The sequence below is a fragment of the Jaculus jaculus genome, chromosome 4 (assembly GCF_020740685.1).
Source record: "Jaculus jaculus isolate mJacJac1 chromosome 4, mJacJac1.mat.Y.cur, whole genome shotgun sequence".
Classification (NCBI taxonomy): Eukaryota; Metazoa; Chordata; class Mammalia; order Rodentia; family Dipodidae; genus Jaculus; species Jaculus jaculus.
In genome coordinates this window covers 112,050,631-112,071,248 of record NC_059105.1, presented here as the reverse complement: position 1 = coordinate 112,071,248, position 20,618 = coordinate 112,050,631, and the positions used below count along the sequence as shown (strand labels likewise).

The 20,618-nt window shown below is 40.7% G+C and overlaps 1 protein-coding gene across 1 annotated transcript in view; it reads left to right on the top strand.

The window, feature by feature from the left end:
- The first annotated feature begins 816 nt into the window (after nt 1-816).
- Slc9a4 (solute carrier family 9 member A4) overlaps nt 817-20,618 on the top strand; it is a 65,070-nt gene continuing 45,268 nt past the window's right edge. The window contains exons 1-2 of the mRNA XM_004651783.2: nt 817-1,108; nt 6,649-7,112. Coding sequence (XP_004651840.2) covers nt 853-1,108; nt 6,649-7,112 — 720 coding nt within the window. The 5' untranslated portion in view covers nt 817-852. The remainder of the gene's footprint in view (nt 1,109-6,648; nt 7,113-20,618) is intronic.

Here is a 20,618-nt window from a genome sequence, read left to right as displayed (position 1 = left end):
TTACTGTTCAGGAAGGCCACTAAGGTGCTATGCCAATGTCTAGCGTCCTAGCCTTGCTTCTGCTTTCTTCTTCCTCATTTATGGAGACCCTATGGTAAAGGTTTCCAAAACAGTCTTCGCTTATACCAATGGGGAAGAGTGCTTTGATTGGATGAGAACTGTGATGTTCATTAACTGTTCAACTGTCAACGTTTCAAGGGTGTTATGTTGTAGGTGCCCACTAGGTGTCAGTAAGGTAACCTGTGGGAGAGCCTTCAGAGAAAGCATTTCATTACACAAGCCAAATCAAATAATTAAGTGTGGTTCAAATGCTACCTGCAGCTTTCACCATTCAAAGCAAGTGAGGGAGCAGGGGGAGGAGAGAAGGAACAGATTCAGGACAGGTAGCTGTTTCCGGGGATCGGATAGGGCGGGAAGGATTCTTCTTTTCATTAAAGGACTCCAGTGGTACATGGAATAAGCACTGTAGTGTTCTTTCCAATTTATACTCACAAGAGGAAACCAGCGTACAGCGCAGTGAAGGAACCAGCTTTTAATGAAGAGATATTTCCCCACTATACACGGTTCTTCAAGTCTCGATCGGATGATGGTCCCACAGGTAGCCCAGGACTTTAGCAGGTTCACTGAAGACTGACTATGAGCCAGAAGCTGAACTGCTGGAACTTGAATGATTTGAAGATTTGAAACCACCTACAAAGGGACTCAATTACACACCTGGACTCTTTGAAATCACCTCTGGACTGCATGTATATTACCTTTGACCCACGTGATGCAGCTGGTCTCTAGAAGCCCACTCCACCTCAGATGCATGGCACACAGCACTCAGGTGTGTAGTCAAAGGAGCCCACAGGCATGGGTCTCGAGATGTTTGAGGCTTTCAGTCCCTGGAACGTGTTACCTTGGCTGGTGGTCCTTGCGTGCTGCGAAGCATCGTCTGGTGTGAATACATCCTCAAATTCCTCTGCTCTGCAGACGCCTAATGCTTGGTTTGCTGCTTCTAGTTCAGACCCAGATGAAAGGATATCTGTTTTTGAACTGGACTATGATTATGTGCAAATTCCGTATGAGGTCACTCTCTGGATACTCCTGGCATCTCTTGCAAAGATTGGTAAGTTCTCAAATACCTAGTTTGGAGAGTCATTTCTTACTTGAGGTAACATAGTAAAATTTCCTATAAAAAATGATAGATTAAGGAGACTTCAACTGTTAGCTACCATTACAACAAAATTACATTCCTTTAAGATAAAATCATAGCTATTTAATGCATCTTAATTGAGATTTGAAATTTAAGAGCAAATTTACAGGTCCTGACTTATTTTGAAATATTTTTATTTCAAGATGACAATCATGAATTTTTTTTTCATGTAAAAGTCTCACATTCTATTCTTTAAAACATATAAAGAGTAAAGCATGAAGACATTCTGGAATTTTGGGATCTACATCGTGTTTCTTTTATATAACATTCTTCTTTTGCAGCCATGTAGCTAGATTTTATCAGTGGTTCTCATTGCTTTTATTTTTTTAAGAGGCTTGGCTTTTTGCAGATTGACAGAAAACAAAGAGCAACTCTTACATTCTCCAGCATGGGGATCTGGGGAACGTGAGATGACATCTGTTGGTAAAATATTGGTTTACACCTAAGAAAAATGGAGCCAATAGGCCTCTGGCTATTGGTAAGAATAAACCTCTGGCTTCCTTTGTGAACTAAAGTGAGTTCAAGTGAGTGGCTTAAGTCCCACTTAATTGTTCTTTGTGTCAGAAGTCAAAGTGATGGTTAACATTCTGTGACTCTTCCTAATTGCAACCCTTTTCCCCCTTGAAATTAGCTTATTTAAAGCAGAAAACCAATACAATTGTCTCTATTACTAATCTTAATGTGTCCTTTGCCTCTCTGTGTAATAAACTTTATATTTTGAGTGCATAGATTACTTATTGATACTAAATTTTTGGAACATTCTGATGTTCATTATGTATATTTGCCACCAAAATTCTAAGGTAAATGTGAATGTGGATTGAATTGCATGTGGTCTTCAGTTAACTTCCATGGGCTCTTGCTCATTCTTGCAACTCCTCTACTGCTTCATTAAAGCGCTTACTTATCTTGAGATAGGACAATAGGACTATCAAATGGGAATGGCTAGTTTGAAGAAGTCTCTTACAACTTCAACAATTCACTTACATAAAGCTTCTCATATTATTTTGAAGAAGTGTTTGTGTAAAACTGGATTTCCAAATGAATAATGTATTTGTTCAGAGCAGTATTCGTGAAGTTAAATGGACCCAGAGAATGTTCAAGGTGGCCTCACATGGTGTTTCAGTATCCCTTTGTAAACACTGGAGGGATTATTTTCCTCCATTGATCCCTGTCCTTTGGATTCCCTCTCTTCTCAGTAATATCTGTAGTTCGTGTGAGTATCTGAAACATAGGTCTGTTGCTCACAAGTTGGTATCAGTGGACATCTTAATGCAAAAGAGTTCCTTCCATCTTCAGTTCATATTTTCATAATACATAGCTTGTTCTGTAGAGGTACTGTTTGTGCTCAGACTCAATATGTGGAAAAACAAGGAGACTATGGACATTGCTGCTCATGGGACTGTTGGACTAAATGCTTTGCTTTTATGTTGATGTAGTTTGACTTGTTTTGGGGCAGGAAAATTGCTTAAACATATTACCAGTTATGGAACATGCTTATTCAAGTATGATTTCATATTTTCTAGTATTCAAGAATCTAGATAATTCTATATTCCACAAGACTATGGGAAAAGAAAAGGGGCATATTTATTGAACATATACTATATGCCAATTGTTGGGCTAGAAGTTCTAAACAGTATGATGGTTCTTTCACTAAGAGCAAAAGGCTAATAATAAGTTCTAAACTAAATGCTTAAGGGATGAATATGGGTATTTTATATTATTAAACCTAAATAATCAGATTTATAGATATTATTATTATTATTTATTGTATTTATCATCAATACAAGGAACATTTGCTGAGTATCCATGCAATACCTGGAAATGACCAGGTCCCTGACCTGAAGGGAACTTAGTTTTATGTTAATAATTCACTGACAGTCACCTTGACAAAAAAGTATCAAAATGCTCCTTAATCACTTTTAATAACCCAACTATGAATTTATTAAACAAAGATATTGTAGGACAAAAATAATTACAAGCCACTTCTGATTTTGTGAATTACCTTTTGTTTCAGTTCCACTTCTTGGAACATCATGGCAAAATGTTTTACGCACTACAGGGAAGAATAAAAATGGTAGGATGATCTTTGACTTCAGAGAAAAACTTTATTGTTTGGGTTCATTCCAGTTTCAAGCACTAGAACTGCAAAATCTTGAAGTGGCTGATTCTATTGTCCTTTATAAGAAAGGAAACCTTTTTACCATGATAAATTTAAGTAACACTTTCATTATTAATGCACTGCTCGCGAGTATGTATCTCTTCCTGCCACAACTTGTTAAGTCCAGCTTGGCTAATGCAGGTGGATGCAAGATCCATTTCAGGAACCTTTATTCTTGGAAGCAGGACCAGACTGGAGTGCCATGGGGCCTCGGAAAGTCACATCACAGGCTCTTCTATCCTTGATACAATAAGAAAAGTTTTGGTAAAGTAAGCACTAATTTAAGAAAAAAGAAGATGGAAAGAAAGAGAAAAAAGGAGGCCAAAGAAGTTGTTTAGAGAATAGAGACACAAGAGCCTTATAGGCCTTAGAGATGGGAGAGGAGGTGATGTCCTTTGGTATCAATTATGTTCTATTGTTTTAGTGGAGAGGCTCAAAATTGTGGTCAGGAACACTTGAATTCTCTTTAGATGCCTGAACTTAAAATTTCGCAATAAGTACATTTCCTGATTCCCCACAGCCTATGGGAGGAAGCTTACCTTGATTAGTTTTAAAGCCAAGCTCTCAATTATGTGGCCTAAAATCATCTTCTGTCACTTAATGTGATATTCTTCCTAATTTGAAATATGCTGTAACTAGGTGAATCACATCAGAAAAAGGTCAAAGTTTCTATCAGAACCATTCCTGCCTTTCTCTTGTTGTTCTTGAAGTTATCTCCATCAACTATGCAAATCCCTTTTTAATAAATCACTCAATTTCCTCCAACATTAAAGTATCTCATGGATAGTGAATGAGTTAATTCATTCACTTACAGATTTTTTTAAGCTATTAAACAGATCCGGCTATTGTAGATATGACAGTTTGCTAAGCATGTGAAGAAATATAAAGACATAAATCATTCTAGAGTTTTGAGAATTTATAGACTGATAGGAGATAAGTCATGCATAAAATGATATATAAAGGTATTTGTTACTGTACAAGTACTGGACAGATAAAGTGTTTTTATAATTTGGAGAAAAACAATTTATTTGCTGTGTTGGGAAATGTTTATTCTTAAATTCTGAGCAAAGGGGAAAGTGTGTGGTGGGGGGAGGTAGGATATTACCATGGGATATATTTTTTTATAACCATGGAAAATGTTAATAAAAATTAAATAAATAAATTTAAAAAATAAAAAAAAAAACAAGAAATAGGACCATTTAAACAATGATATTAGGACAAAAGTACAGGAATGGAAACTGATTGAAAAGAAATTTAATTGGCAGTGTTGTAGGATGCATAAAATCGGTATATTGTGTGAATTGGAGAGAGGACTGTAAGGACCAGCTGAGCTCTAATGCCATCCAAGTCTTCCTGTAGTGCCTCCCAGTCTTAGGTAAGGCAGAGACAAGCAGATATACATGGTGAATGTAGAACCCAGATTCTTAAACTGTGGGTTGTGACCTCATATGAATCAAACAAGTGAAGTGGGAGAAATTTGGCAACAATTAAGTTTTCTGAATACAGAACAGTCAGAAATTAACTCAAAGCCAGATGTGGTGGTGCACATCTTTAATCCTAGTACTAAGGAGGCTAAGGTAGGAGGACTGCTGTGAGTTCAAGGTCACCCTGAGAGACTATATTGTGAATTCCAAGTCAGCCTGGGCTAGAACAAGACCCTACCTAGGACCTCCCCCCCCAAAAAAAAATTTCAAAGTCCAGTTACTAATGGATCTGAGATTTTTATGTAGCCCTCAGTCATGTTACATAGTACAGCCTCACTGCAGGCTAGGTGAAACACACAATGTGAGCACTTTGCCCTGCAAATGCCATCACATCTCACAGCTCCAGTGAATGCTGCCTGGAACATCTCAGCGCATATTAGGTTCAATTTACATGATGTAAATTGCAGCATTTTGCTGTACATATAATGTTCTCTGCTCTTACAAAAATATAATGATTTAATTATGGAAAACAAAGATTTAAAAAAATATTTTCATGCCTTCATTCCTCAACATGTACTTATCAAACTAGTATACCTTTGGATTGTATTGTGTTAGGATGTTTGTTTTTAAAAGTGCTGCATCCAATGCTGATTTCCATTTCATTAAATATGGAATATACTTCGGGTTAGGATCAAGAACATTCATCTGGTTGTAGAATGTCCAATAGTCTGGGGGTGTGAGGGCAAGAATGCAGGCTTGGAAGTTCTATGATTGATTGACTGCATTGCTTTTGGGAAAGTGGCAAGGTAATGCATCATGGCAAGGTCATACAGCAGAACAAACTCCCCTAAATCATGACTGATGTAAGCAGAAGAGAGAGTAGGAAAGGGCTGAGGTTTCACATTCTCCTTTAATGCACATTCCAGATGACAGAAAGGCCCCCTATTAGGCTCTACTTCCTAACAGTTCTACCACCTCCCAATCCTTTATACATATACATATGCATAAGCCTTTGAGGAACATATAAGATCCAAACCATAACAAGAGGTCAAAGCAATGCATTAATTACCTAAGAAATCCGAGGACTCTAAATGAAGGCAATGGCTATAGGAAAGGAGGAAGTGATGTATTTTAGGGCAATTAATGAGGAAGGTGAGGTGAAATCCTGCGCTGACTACACAAGTATCAAAGGCAATAGGGTGGTTCATGAGCATGTGACCCTGTTCCTTCTTCAGTGGATGATCATACAGCAATGTTCCTGATTACATAGGAGAGACAAATAAAAACACTTTAGTTTACTTGGCCAAGCTGAAGTTTCAGAGACCCCAAAAATGTTGTACCAGCAGCAAAATTTCACTCACTGGCTGGAGAGAAGTCTTAGTGTTTAAAGCACTTACCTGCAAAGCCAAAGGACCCAGGTTCAACTCCCCAGGACCCAGGTAAGACAGATGCACAAGGTGGCACATGCATCTGGAGTTCATTTGTAGCAGCTGGAGGACATGATGCACCCATTCTCTCCTTATCTGTCTCTTTCTCTCTCTCCCCCTCTCTCTCTTTCTCTTTCTCTCTCCCTCCCTTTATCAAATAAATAAATAAATATGAAATATTTTTTAAAAGTTTCACTCCTCTTTCCTCCTGTGCCTTCCCAGATCGCTGTGAGATAGGGGAAAGAGAAACTAAAAGGGGACAGCAGGCACAAATGCTGCTTAAGCTTGTTAAGTACATGATCTTATTTACAACGCCTACACTTCCAGGCTCTGTAGCAGATGGGATAAGCTCAAAGATGACAGCCAGCTTGTCCACAAAGACGCTAGAAAATGTCGCCCTACTTCATGTCGAAAGATTAACCCATAGTGCTCTGTCTACCCCAGGCTTCCATCTTTACCACAGACTGCCACACCTGATGCCGGAAAGCTGCCTCCTCATCCTGGTGGGGGCGCTGGTGGGCAGCATCATCTTTGGAACCCACCACCAATCTCCTCCCGTCATGGATTCGAGCATCTATTTCCTCTACCTCCTTCCGCCCATCGTGCTGGAAAGCGGCTACTTCATGCCCACCCGGCCCTTCTTCGAGAACATTGGCTCCATCCTGTGGTGGGGCGGCCTGGGGGCCCTGATCAACGCCTTTGGCATTGGCCTCTCGCTCTACTTCATCTGCCAGATCAAGGCCTTTGGCCTCAGCGACATGCACCTGCTGCAGAACCTGCTCTTCGGCAGCCTGATCTCGGCCGTGGACCCCGTGGCCGTGCTGGCCGTGTTCGAGGAGGCGCGCGTGAACGAGCAGCTGTACATGATGATCTTCGGGGAGGCCCTGCTCAACGATGGCATCAGTGTGGTGAGCTGCACGCAGTATCCCCGAGGGAGGAGGGTGGGGACCAGAGGTTGTCCTCAGGGAGAGGCTGATTGGCTTCCTATAAGGCGCGGCTGGGCTTCAGACGGTGCGTGGTGGCCCATTCCTTCTTTAAAGAAAGAAATGCCTGGTGTGGTGGCCCACACTGGGAAGGCTGAGGTAGGAGGATCACTGTGAGTCCAAGGCCAGCCTGGGCTACAGAGTTCAGGGTCATCCGGGGCTAGAGTGAGACCCTTCCTCATTAAAACCTTAAAAAAGAAGAAAAGAAAGAAACCTAAATAGAGGAAAGGAATAGAAAACACACATAATTCTTTAGTGAAATTTAGGGGGGAGGGTTGCAGGGTTGCACTTAGAAAACAGAAACCATTACTAATGGTCATCTGAACTTTTGTGCTGGCAAAAGCAGTACCTTGATCATTCTCTCTCTCCTTATATTCAACATGTTGCACTAGGTAGAGTTAAATGATAGACATTGGGCATAGGAGAGCAAACAGAGGAATTATAGGGAATCATCAGCTTGGATACACTCAATCATGTGACTCACATGGAAAATGTGAATGAGAGCTTTCTGCTGAGAAAGTGAGAAGGATGGATAGACTAGGTCAAAACTTAGCGTCAAGGCCTTGGAGATGTCTGCTGCCTGGGAGGTTGGAATATTCCCAACAACACAATCTCATTGTTGTTTCATTAATAACTATATCATCAAGTAGTTTATAAGATATTTTTGTTTATTAATGAAATTAACATATCAGCACATACATAATACCAGAAGGTCTTTTGTTGTAAAAGAGTCAAATAATACAAAATTAGGAGCCATAAATGCCAGGGTTTACTTTTGCCCTCTCTTTGCCCTTTCTGCACAGAGCAACTACTTTTACCTATGCGGCCTTTCCCCTCCTGTCTTGTCTATCTACACACTCATGTGCAGTAGCTGCTTTTTACAAATACCAGGGAATGCATTGTGTTTCACTGCTTAGATGTAGCCAATTGAAGACTCCCTTCTATGTATTTTCAGCTTTTGCATATGATTTGTAGAATATATTGGCTTTTAATTAATTTCACAATTTCTCAATGGATCATTAATTTGGTGACTTAATTTTTTTACTTGCATAAATAACGTTACAGTGAATATCCTTGTTTCTATTTGGCTCTGTTTTTGCATTTGGGACTACTTTTATAGAACATTCTTTTCCAGACACAAAATGGCCTGGATATCCATGTCCTTTCAGTGCCTGGCACTACCTACATAAGATCTTTATAACAGTAGGAAAAGATGATGACATCAAAATAAAAGAGAAACTGATTGGGAGGGGTTGGGAATATGATGGAGAGTGGAAGTGTGAAGGGAAAAGTGGAGAAGAGGGAATTATCATGGTTTATTGTCTATAATTATGGACGTTTTCAATAAAAACTTAATATATGTTATTTATTTCAGAGAGAAAGAGAAACAGGCAGGTAAGGAAGAGAGAGAGAGAGAGGGAGAAAATGAGCACACCAGGGCCTCTAGCCACTGCAAACAAACTCCAGACACATGAACCACCTTGTGCATCTGACTTATGTGAATACTGGGATATTGAACCTGGATCCTCAGGCTTCCCAGGCAAATGCCTGAACTGCTATGTCATCTCTCCAGCCCGAATATTTTCTTGGAAATGAAAATTTCAGGTTAAGTAATATGTAGATTTAAAAACTTAAAATGTGTACTTATTTTAATCACCCCCTATTCACCACATTGATAGATGAGAGTATCACCTTGTAGTTGTAGAGATGGGTAAACATGTGGCACCTGGAACTTTACCAGTGATAGTAGGTACTCACACTCACAGGAAGGGGAATTAGGGTACCACATAGTACCTTAGGTCATATGGGAGCTGTACTTGAAAACAGAGTAAACCATCAGGGACTGAAAGGGGCATGCAGGAGGCCTGAGTGACCTTAATTCTCTGGAAAGATGTGACTGACTTGTGTGAATAGTTTTTCAGGTTGTCAGGCTACTGAAACCTGCAATTCAGGGAGACCAGGAGCTCTACTTGGCCTCTTTTGTTGGGTGGCTAGGGGACATTAAATATGGGACAGGAGGATGAGGGGTGTCTTGGAGTTATACTGGTTGATGCCCTTCTAATTTTGCCAAATGTCAAGGTCTCACATGGTATTAACCTTCCTACTACGGCTACCAGAAAGGCCTCATCAGCTTGCACTTTTATAGGCAAGGTATGGGTGCCTTAATTCACACAGAACACATCTTCAGAAAAGAACACCATCATGTGATCAGCAAAACCTCTTGCTGGGAAGTCATCTGCACGAATTACCAAGGCAAGCATAAACACATGACTGCTGCCCCACAGCTGAGGACCCGACCTCACCTTGAAGCTTCTCTAGTGCCCATGTCTGGAGCCAATCACTTTGTAGTTTCAGGTTACATTTTCATCCTCAGCAAGATTTGCTTGACTTCCTCAAAGTCAAATTGCTTCCATATAGAGGTTTCTAAAATATGATAATTTCAAAATACACTTATATTTCAAGTGACCATAGTGTCTGTTAAGGGCACTCCTGTGACCTCTGCTCAGCATTGCTGCTGTTTTCTTGTCTCCAGGGAGGCTGACCACATGTCATTCTGTGGTGTCCCACAGCACAGTGAGTATTAAGTGTGTGCTGGGGCACCACTGGGTCCCTAAGTGAAACCAGAGAAGCCCAGGGCCAGATTTAGAAAGCAGCTTGAAAGCAACTGGTACTTTCTGCCATCCAATGGTATTTTGAGCTGAGGGCTTTGAGCTCACCCTTTCATTGAGGAAGGAGCCTGCCCAAGGGCAGCAGTGGCAATCCTGCGCAAGGTCTGAGTCATCCACAAGTGGCCCCTGGTTGTGGTTTACATATGACAACTCTACAGACTTTATCCAGGAGGCACTGCCATCTAGATCCGTGGAAATATCAGCGAATCTCAGTCAGTCTCATCATGGTTACATGTTGTGATTTCCCACTTTTTCTTCATAAAAATTTAGGTTATTACTCTGTTGAAGGTTAAATTAACATATATTTTGTGCATCTATATGTGTATGCAGGTACATATATGTGTGCATGTGCATACCAGAGGGTAATACTCTGCCTATCCAGTGCTAGGATTACAAAAACATGCCAATATGCCTGGCATTTTAAATAGGTGCTGGAGATCCAAAGGAAGGTGTTCATGCTTGTGAGATAAACACTTTACCCACTGAGCAATCTTCCCAGAATATGATTATTCACAATTATAATAATTCATGATTATGGTTAACAAACAAAGCAGAGTCAAAACCCATATAGCTTTAAAATAGTCAATCTTGTATTGTATCCTGGATATTTGTATGCTGGAGATTGTTTTGAGAGTCTATTTTAGAAAAGACAGAGAGGAAAGTGTCAATATGAACATGAATACATGCATGCAAATTTTAACTAGCTAAATGGTCATAATCATTTCATCAGAACTTGTATATTGAAAATACAATGTCATATGGCTTTAAACAATTTTCATTTAAAAAATAAATAATGGGCTGGAGAGATGGCTTATAGTTAATGTGTTTGCCTGCAAAGCCTATGGGCCCATGTTAGACTCTCCAGGTCCTACATAAGCCAGATGCACAAGGTGACCCAAAACTGCAAGGTTGCACATGCATACAAGGTGGCACAGACATCTGGAGTTTGATTTTAGTGATGGAGGCCCTGGCGCACCAATTCTCTCTTTCTCATAAAAATAAATAAATAAAAATAAATAGTTTTTCTAATATTGCAAAGCAAATAAAAACTAAAAATCACCTGAATCCATAGTTGACTCTCACGGACAGAATCCTCACAGAAAGGCATGTGAGGTTACTCTACCCATGTTGGCCCCCTTTGTAGTTATTATTTTATTAAGTCTTATTTTAAAGCATGAAAAATACTCCCACTTAAAAGATGAATAAAATAAGGTAAAAGAAATTAAAATTCACTGGCAAAGGGCACACTTCCTGACCAATGACAGAGCAAACCTGGGTGCTCCACTCTCCTCCTTCTAGTTCCTTTCCACTTTTCCTTACCTTTGAAGTCTTCACCTCAGAGCTGCTAGGGACAGGACAAAACCCACGTGTTAATGAAGAGATAAACCCAAGTCCAGTTGGGGACTTTTCCTCACTGAAGTACCTGGCTTAGTGATGCCAACATAAGTCCAATCCCCTCACATTTATTCTTTCTGTACACTTGGGATGATGATATTGCTCAGCTCTTGGGTTCCCTAGGAAATTCCTATTTTTCATTTATCACAGGAAACACCTAGCCTGAAGTGGGCAGTGACGGAATCCTAATCATCACTGCTATGGCAACAGTTTGTGGACACTACCCCATAGCTGGCTCACCATATCTGGACAGCTGCTTTGAGTTTTGGTGCCACTTCATTGGTTATAGAGCAGATATTTTCCTATTATTATTATTATTTAAATTTTTTATTATTTATTTATTTGAGAGTGACAGACAGAGAAAGAAGGGGAGAGAGAGAGAGAGAATGGGCACGCCAAGGCTTCCAGCCACTGCAAACAAACTCTAGATGCATGTGCCCCCTTGTGCATCTGGCTAACATGGATCCTGGGGAATCGAGCCTCGAACTGGGGTTCTTAGGCTTCACAGGCAAGCGCTTAACCGCTAAGCCATCTCTCCAGCCCATATTATTATTATTTTAAGAACATACTTCGTATAGATTCATCATGTGTTGGTACCATCTTTTCCCTCATCTCTGTCCCCATTCCACAGAGGGCTCTTCTCAGTGGGGTTTCTAGTATTCCCCATGAGGTTGTGGGTTACGTGTTGTGGGAACAGCAGTCAGTTACTCAGGGAAGGCAGTGCCTCTGGGCATGACATCCTAACCTGTGGCTCTTACAATCTTTCTTTCACATCTTTTGAAAAATTCCCTGAGCCTCTGTGGGTGTGGTCAAGTCTACATCAGTGATGAGCTCTTAGAAGCCTTTGGATCTCTGCTTTGGTATGTGTTGAGTGTCCTCTGTCTGTCTCCTTCACCCTGGCACTGTTTGTCAGGCTCACCATGGAAGCAGCATTCTTGCTTATCTCCCCCATTCCCCTGTGGAATATGATGGGGAAAGTGACCAACAATGGTGTTTTCCCATTTCTACCTCTCCCTAGCTTCCCTGAATCAACTTGCTGATCAAGCAACAAAGTGATGACAATAACCATATTTCTGTTATCCCGCCCCCATCTCTCCCAATGTGAAAAGTGAAAGTGCCACTGGGCCAGGGCTGAGGCAGCAACCCAGGTGGCCTGGCTATGGGATATCCTTGCTCTCTGTGGGCTAACTCCCCTGCTATCCCTTCCTATCCTCTCCCTTTCTCCTATTCCACTCTATTTTCCTCTTCTTTCGCTCTTTATCTGGAGATAGCTCTATGTGGAATCTTGCTGCCTCTGTATGCCATCCCTCTAAAATTGTCATGACTGGGGGAGAATGGCTAAACTTCCACAGTGCTGACATGGTCCAGTCTTGTTAATGAGTGTTTTATCTAATTTTCCCTTTGCAAGGCTCATGGGACTCAGTGAGGTGAGGATTCTGGCTCCACTCTATGAAGAGACAGCATGTACTAGTTAAGGGCAGAGCCCCTGGGATGGGGAGATGGCTTATCAGTTCAAGGTGCTGTTTTGCAGAGCTTACTTACCCAGGGCCAATTCCCTAGTGCACATGTAAAGTTAAAAAAGTGGTGCATGTGTCTGGAATTTGCTTGCAGCAGCAAAGGCAAAAGCCCTTGGGTGCAACTTTCAAGATTCATATATCTTTAATGGTTGTTCTTGTTTAGGGCTAGGGCAAGAATGAGTTACCAGATCTCTGTGCAGCTAAATTTCTTCATTGCCATTTATAATATGATGATACAGATTCCAATTGTAAAACCATTTATGTATTAATTGAGTAGAAATTAGTTGGTACAGTAGACTATCCAAAAAAAAGGAATGGAAAATTGTCCTCTTCTTGCTGTACCCAGGTAGCAACTCCCTGCAGCTGAGGCAGTCAGTAGCACCTCCTAATAGAGATATTTTGCTTTTTGTTCACTTGGCTGCTCTGTTCATCATGCCTTCTTATCACTAGCATTAGGTTCCAAGACTCCTTATCCTTCTTGCTAGAAAATATGATCCAAAGACTCATGGAAGAAAATGTATCTTAAAATGAATATTTTGTCATTTCCATTAAGTACCCCAAAGGTTTTTGGTATGCCTTGTGTCCAAGACAGTGCAGATATAGGACAAGGGAGCTGTGCTATGCTCTAAGAACATGAGCCAGGCTCTTCCACCACTGATGGTGCCTACTCTGGATTTCGTAAACCTGAAATAAACCATTTTTTCCAATAAGAGGTTTCTGATTGTATGTCCACCAATGGGAGACTGACGGCAGCAATCTGTAAACAGACTCTTCTAAGCATTCAGGGATCTTGGTTCATAATGTCATGTGAACTTACAAAGAACATGGCATTAAGGAAGCCTCTTGTTCTTTTTGTGACTTGCTTCCTTGTGTGTAGAATGGGAAGGATTCATTCAATCTATGAGTATAGTTCTGACAAGATTATGAAATAGGACTTCTGGACATCTGGCACATTGTAGGTGATGACAAAAACATTGTTTCACTCTTTTCACACACCAGAAGAGAACAAAAATTTGCTTAGTGTCAACCAGAAACAGAAATGAATATTTGAGTCTAAACTTCAGACAAACATGGTTGAGAACTTTTACTTAAACATTCCAGAAGCCAGGAACCTATGAAGTAAATGACACCATTCTGAAAAGTCTGTGCAAATGCTTAAAGCACAAGGCATCTCCCCAAAGTACTTCCAGCTCACTGGGGAGGGACAGGAAAGGAATTAGATGCAGTTGTCAGGATACTCCGCTAAAATGTTTGTATGTGTATCTGATAAGCTTACTTTTTGATAGTGGAACATGGGATTAACTTGAGAGAGGGAGAGATGCAACATCCAAGTCAGATTAGAAAGGTGAGAGGAGCTGGAAGAAGTGATGTTACAAGTGTAAATCTCAAGAGTGTGTTTCCAGAAATATAATTTTGCCAACATGGAGGAGACACATCTGACACCTAACTTTTCACCGACTGTGACACCTGTGCCTCCTGCACATATTGTGTCTAGCTTAAAAGCTGTTTAACAAGTAGCCTGAAAAATTTATCCCAAGGGGACAGTGAGTTCCTTAGTGGCATGCTGATACAATGCAGAGTTAGACACCGGTCTCCAACCATTGTTTTTGGCAGTTCCTCACATTTGATTCATACTCATTTAGCTCATTTGCCTGTACTTGAAGAAACAGAACAGCTGAGCTGATTGAACAACTTGGTCTTTAACTACTGTGGTCACTCCAGGGTGATAGGAACTCACTTCAGTCCTAAGTGGAACAAGAGCAAGCAAAGCCTACTAGCTGGGTATCAAGCTGCCCTTTCTTTGTTCAGAGGTAGAATTGAGCAGCTATAGAGATGAGTTTGGCAAAAGAAAACACTAGGGAATTATCAGAATGAGGCAGAAGCAGTTCTATCAATGGTCCTAACAACTCCGCACTCCTACCAACTGTGGTAAGTGGTGGCTCTCTCACCTGCCTTTGACAAGCTACACACTGGAAATCTTTAACTTTCTTGGCAAACTATTCTTTACTTTCAAGCATCTTAGAGATTCCTTAGGAGGTTACATAGCATTAATGGAAATTTCTGACTGAGGAGAACATGCTGGCAACTAAACATAGCCTAGAGAGTTTCATCTTGTGGTTTTCTTTAGCTGACCCTCTACCAGCACATGTGATTGTGTTCTCAAAGACCTATTAGGTATGTTGGGCAGCAGAGTGGAAAAACATGCGTGGTGACATATGAAAGTTTCAGGAGTTGGCATATGCAGAGAGCTGGGGGCTGGATGAAACATAGTTTGGCTATAGCTTCCTTAATGATTATGTAAATTGCTATCATCTAGTAGAACCTGTTGTGCAGGCCTGCTCTGTAACATTAGACACAGGAAACTGATACGGGAGGAAGCTGTGATGGTTTGAACCAGATGTTACCCAGAAATGCATGTGTTTTGAATGCTTGGGCTTCAGCTAATGGCACTTTTGGGAATGGAGACTTGTCAGAGGAGGGCTGTTGCAGTCAGGTTAGCATTGCTGGTAGAAGTCACCCAACCAAGAGCAGCTTCTGGGAAAAAGAGGTTTATTTTGGCTTATAGGCTCTAGGGGAAGCTCCATGATGGTAGGGGAAAACAATGGCATGAGGAGAGGGTGGACATCTCTCTCTGACCTACATAAGGTGGAAAACAGGAACAGGAGAGTGTGCAAGGGAAATTGGCTATAACACCCATAAGCCTGCCCCCAACAATATCCTCTCTCCAGGAGGCATAAATTCATAAGCCTCCATCAGCTGGGAATCTAGCACTCAGAACACCTAAGTTTATGGGGGACACCTGACTCAAATCACCACAAGTGGTATTGTTGAAGGTGGGCTTCAGGCTGTTATAGCTGACTCCTCCTTGCGCTCTTTCTGCTGTTTTTCACCTGCTGTGATTGAGGTGCTGTCCAGCCTCTGCTCATATATGCTTCCCCTGCCATCATGAAGCTTCTTCCCCTAGACAGTGTAAGCCAGTATAAAAACTTTCTTCACATCAGCTACTTTTTGAACAGGAGCTTTTGCACAGCAACCAGAAAGTAACTCATTACTTGGGGGGAAGGTGGCACATGCCTTTAACCCAGCACTTGGAAGGCAGAGGTAAGATCACCATGAGTTCAAGACCAGCCTGAGACTACAGACTGAATTCCAGGTCAGTCTGAGTTAGAGTGAGACCCAACCTTGAAACACACACACACACACACACACACACACACACACACACACACACACAAACACACACACACATAGAGCAAAAGAAAAAACGTAACTCATTACTACTTGAACCCACACTGTGAAGAAGCTTTGGTCATTTGAAACTGATTTGTCAGAGGAGTGTGAAAGGATTTGAAACCTTGGGATAAGAGACAACTTGTAGTGCCATGACAGGGGTATGGGATGCTACCAAGAGCAGCTGACAGCTGGGATGCATTGTTCCCAGGGCTGTAAACAGCCCAGCTGAAGGGGCAGAATTGGAACCCCATAGACTTTGCTAAGGGGCCCAAATGGACACAGTACTGTAGGTTTTGATGTTTGCCCAGTTGTTTTAGATCTTGCATTGATCCAATCTTTTCTGGCAATGTTCTCTTTTGCAGTGTGAAAGTTTATTCTGTATCATTATGTGTTTTTGGTTTTGCAGACTTACAGCTGAGATCTTGAACTATTGGGTTGTTTGAAGCATTGGAATTGATAAAACACATGGGGACTTTCAAACTTGGTCTGAATGCATTTTACATCATGGATTATTGTGGGTTTATGGGGTCCAGGGGTGCAATGTGGTAGGTTCAATCTGATTTCCCCTTTAAACATGTGTTCTGAATGTTTGGTCCTCAGCTAATGGCAGTTTGGGCAATGGAGCCTTGCTGGAGAAGGGGTGTTGTTCACAGTGGGCTAGGGGTGTTATAGCCAGCTCCTCCTTGTAAGAGACTGGCACACTCTTACTGCTATTTTCCTTGAGAATGTAAATCAAAATGAAAACTTTCCTCCTTCAGCCATTTTGGTTGGGTGCTTTTCCTCAGACATAAGAAAGTAATTACAGCAGAAGACTTTGTTCTGCTTCAGGCTGCAATAATATAGATTTTCCTCCCCCTTAGTTTTCAGGACAAGCTTTGATTATTGGTGAGTGTTAGCTGTTTTGGGTTGTTATAACAAAATACCATAGTCTAGTTACTTTAAAAAAAATGAAAATAGTTTCAGGCTAAAAGTCCAAAAGGCAAAGTTCTATCTGGCAAGTGCCTTATAACTATATCACAGTATGGTACAGGAACATAAATGCATAAATGCAATACTCTAAATATAGAAGAGGCAAGTACAACAGTGAGGAAGCAAGAGCAATTCAAGAGAGGAACCAGGTTCTGTGACAACATCTGCTCTTCTAATGACTTCTGATGCAAGAAAGCAATCCTGCTGGAAAACCATGTTTCCTTTCTGAACTTGGCATTTCTTGACCTTCTCACTTTCTAATAAGTGCTCGACCTCTTAAAAAATCCACCACTTCTCCATATCACCACAATGGAACCAAGACTCCAACCCTGAAAACTCTGGGTGCAAACCACGTCCAAAACATAACAATGAGTTATGATTAATGTAGTGGGAAGAAACTGAGACACAACACAATCCAAGTCTTCTTGTTTTAATGATGGAATACATTCATGTTTGATGGTGACAGAGTTTCAGTGAGTCTTGATGATTCATCTCATCCATCCATCCATCCATCCATCCATCCATCCATCCATCATCTATCCATCCAAAATATTACTGAACATTCTTTTATCAGACACTGCTGCTTACATAATGTTAGAAGAACTTTCTCAGATAAGCAAGTTATAGACCCAGTCTTCAGTAAACTTCAATCTACTGTTCACACTGATGGTTGCTTTTATAAGTAAAGACATAGATTAACCTTTAAATTACTTTTTGTATCCCACTGGTATCTCAACATCAGACAGTAAAGTGCTCTACGTTGGTATTGAAGTGATGGAGGTTAAATATTTGCATAGGTGGAGGGGATATGGACTTCAGATTTCCTTAGACAACTGTAGTCGTGAGAAACAGATGTTGGTAGGGGGATGGGGGATAGACAGGTTAGTTTTGAATAGCTAAGTTTGAGATAGCTTTAGGACTTTAAAATAAAGTGTTTGGTAATTTTAGTGATAGGAGCACAAGATGAGAGATCACATGAACTCATTGGCATGCAGGTGGTAATTATAGCTGAAATATGACATTCCTCTACCCTAACTATCTTTAAACTACAAAGTGTATTTCATCTGTTTAAATTGAAAAGGTTTTTATGACAGGGCTTATCTGTGATATCTTTCTTTTTTAAAAAATATTTTTATTTATTTATTTGCAAGCAGAGACAGATAGATGAGAGACACACAGAAAGAATAGGTGTGCCAGGGCATCCATCCACTGTAAACAAACTCCAGATGCACGCACCACTTTGTGCATATAGCTTTATTGAACCCAGGTAGTTAGGCTTTGTAGGCAAGTGCTTTATCCACTGAGTATCTCTCTAGCCCTTGTTTATGACTTCCAAGTGAACTTTCACTTAGAGTTTTCTTTCCTCTAATACATTCTCTGTTATCATTATAGTTTGCCAACTTGCCCCTGATACTCTGAGCATATTATAAAGCAAGGCTAAAGTTTCCAACTCCAGGTAGGATGAAAATCTCTGTGTGGTGGCTTGAATGTAAGCATCCCCATAGCCTCAGGTATTTTTGATTAAGCTTTCTTCTTTTTTTTTTAATATATTTTTAAAAATTTTTTTCTTTCTTTGAGAGCGACAGACACAGAGAGAAACACAGATAGAGGGAGAGAGAGAGAATGGGTGCGCCAGGGCTTCCAGCCTCTGCAAACGAACTCCAGACGCATGCACTCCCTTGTGCATCTGGCTAACGTGGGACCTGGGGAACTGAGCCTTGAACAGGGGTCCTTAGGCTTCACAGGCAAGTGCTTAACCGCTAAGCCATCTCTCCAGCCCTAAGCTTTCTTCTTAATCTCCAGTAGGCAGTGCCCTGTTGGATGAGGTGTGTGTTCAGAGTCAGCTTGTACTTGGTGGTGCTGGCTGCTGTCTGTCTGCTATGGATGTATGATGAAGTGAGCTAGCTTCTTCTGCCATGATGAAGCTTCCCCATGGAATCTGTAAGCCTGAAATAAATGAAATAAATAAACCCTTTTCTCCTCTAAGCTATTATGGTTTGGGTGTTTGTTCCAAAAAAAAAAAAAAAAAGAAGAAGTACAATAGAAAATTGGAACAATGAATTGTGTTGATATGATGAATCTGATGATATAAATTTTGGACTTTTGGAATGTTTGGGGGTGGGGCAGATATGAAGGTTTGGTTCTTTGGGCTTGAGAAGCCCTGCAGTGCTGTAAGCAGAGCTTGATGGGCTATTCTGGTGAGAGTTTGAAAATGCTAAAGGCAGAAAGAATTGAGCCCTGTGAAAGCTTTCTTATGAAGTTGCAAAGAGGAAGGAGAGAACTTTGTTGTAATGTGGTTATTTGAATGTAAATGGCCTCATAGTCTCAGACTTTTTTTTTTTTTTTTTCCAAGGTAGGGTCTCACTCTAGCCCAAGCTGACCTGGAATTCACTATGGAGTCTCAGGGTGGCCTTGAACTCATGGCAATTTGACTACCTCTGCCTCCCAAGTGCTGGGATTGAAGGCATGCGCCACCACGCCCCGCTTCTCAGACATTTTTAATTAAGCTTCCTACTTAGTCTCCAGCTGGCCGAACCCTGTTGGAGGAGATATGTCACTGAGGGAGCATATTGAGTCCAGCCTAGGTGTGTGTTCAGAGTCATCTTATGCTTGCTGGCACTGGTTGTTCTCTCTATGGTTGCATAATTAGTTTTGTGTAAATCTCTCCTCATCCTTCCTCCTTCTACCCTTTCACACACTGTTCCATCCCTAGGTTATATGCCCAAAAGGGGTGTAGCTAGACCAAATGGTTTGTCTATTTTCAGCTTTATGAGGAGTTTCAATATTGATTTCCACAGTGGCTGTACAAGTTTGCACTCCCACAAGAAGTTAGGAGGAGGATTTCTCTTTCTCCATGTCTTGCCAGCATTTGTGGAACAAGCAAAAAACATATCTATAGGTAGCCGGGCATGGTGGTGCATGCCTTTAATCCCAGCTGGGAGGGAGGCAGAAGTAGGAAAATTGTTGTGAGTTTGAAGCCACCCTGAGATCCAGGACACCCTGAGCTAGTGAGACCCTATCTTGAAAAACGTATATATATACACATATACATATACATACATACATTTTATGGAAAGCCTGAACTTCATCAAATACTTTTTCCCATAGAACACTATGTCCAATTGCATAGCCTGGAATAAAACATATGAATAGGATCTTTATGATTAGGGAGGAGTTAAAGGACAGGAAAACAAGCAAAAACAGAAGTAACATAATAAAATGAATTTTGCCAAAATGATATATTTTTCTTCTAATTACATAATTAAGTAACTAAAAGACACTTGCACAATTAAATTATTCACAATATATGTATCTCACAGAGAACATATATAAATCATTTTATAACTTAATAATAACCAAAAGCAACTAACTTTAAAAATAGACAAAATGTTAAACAAAAACAAATCATATAGTATTTGTTAAAAATCACATGATCCAACATAATTACTGATTATAGAGATTTTCAAATTGACATCAAAGTACAATGCAATACTAACTAGAAAACCAGAACCTTAGCCCCATATAGTAACTGGTATTGAGAGGATGGGAGCAATATGAGAGTGCACACATTCCTGGTAGGAGTGTGGAATGATACAACGACGCTAGAAAACACTGCACAGTCACTTAAAACTTTAATGTGTTCACAC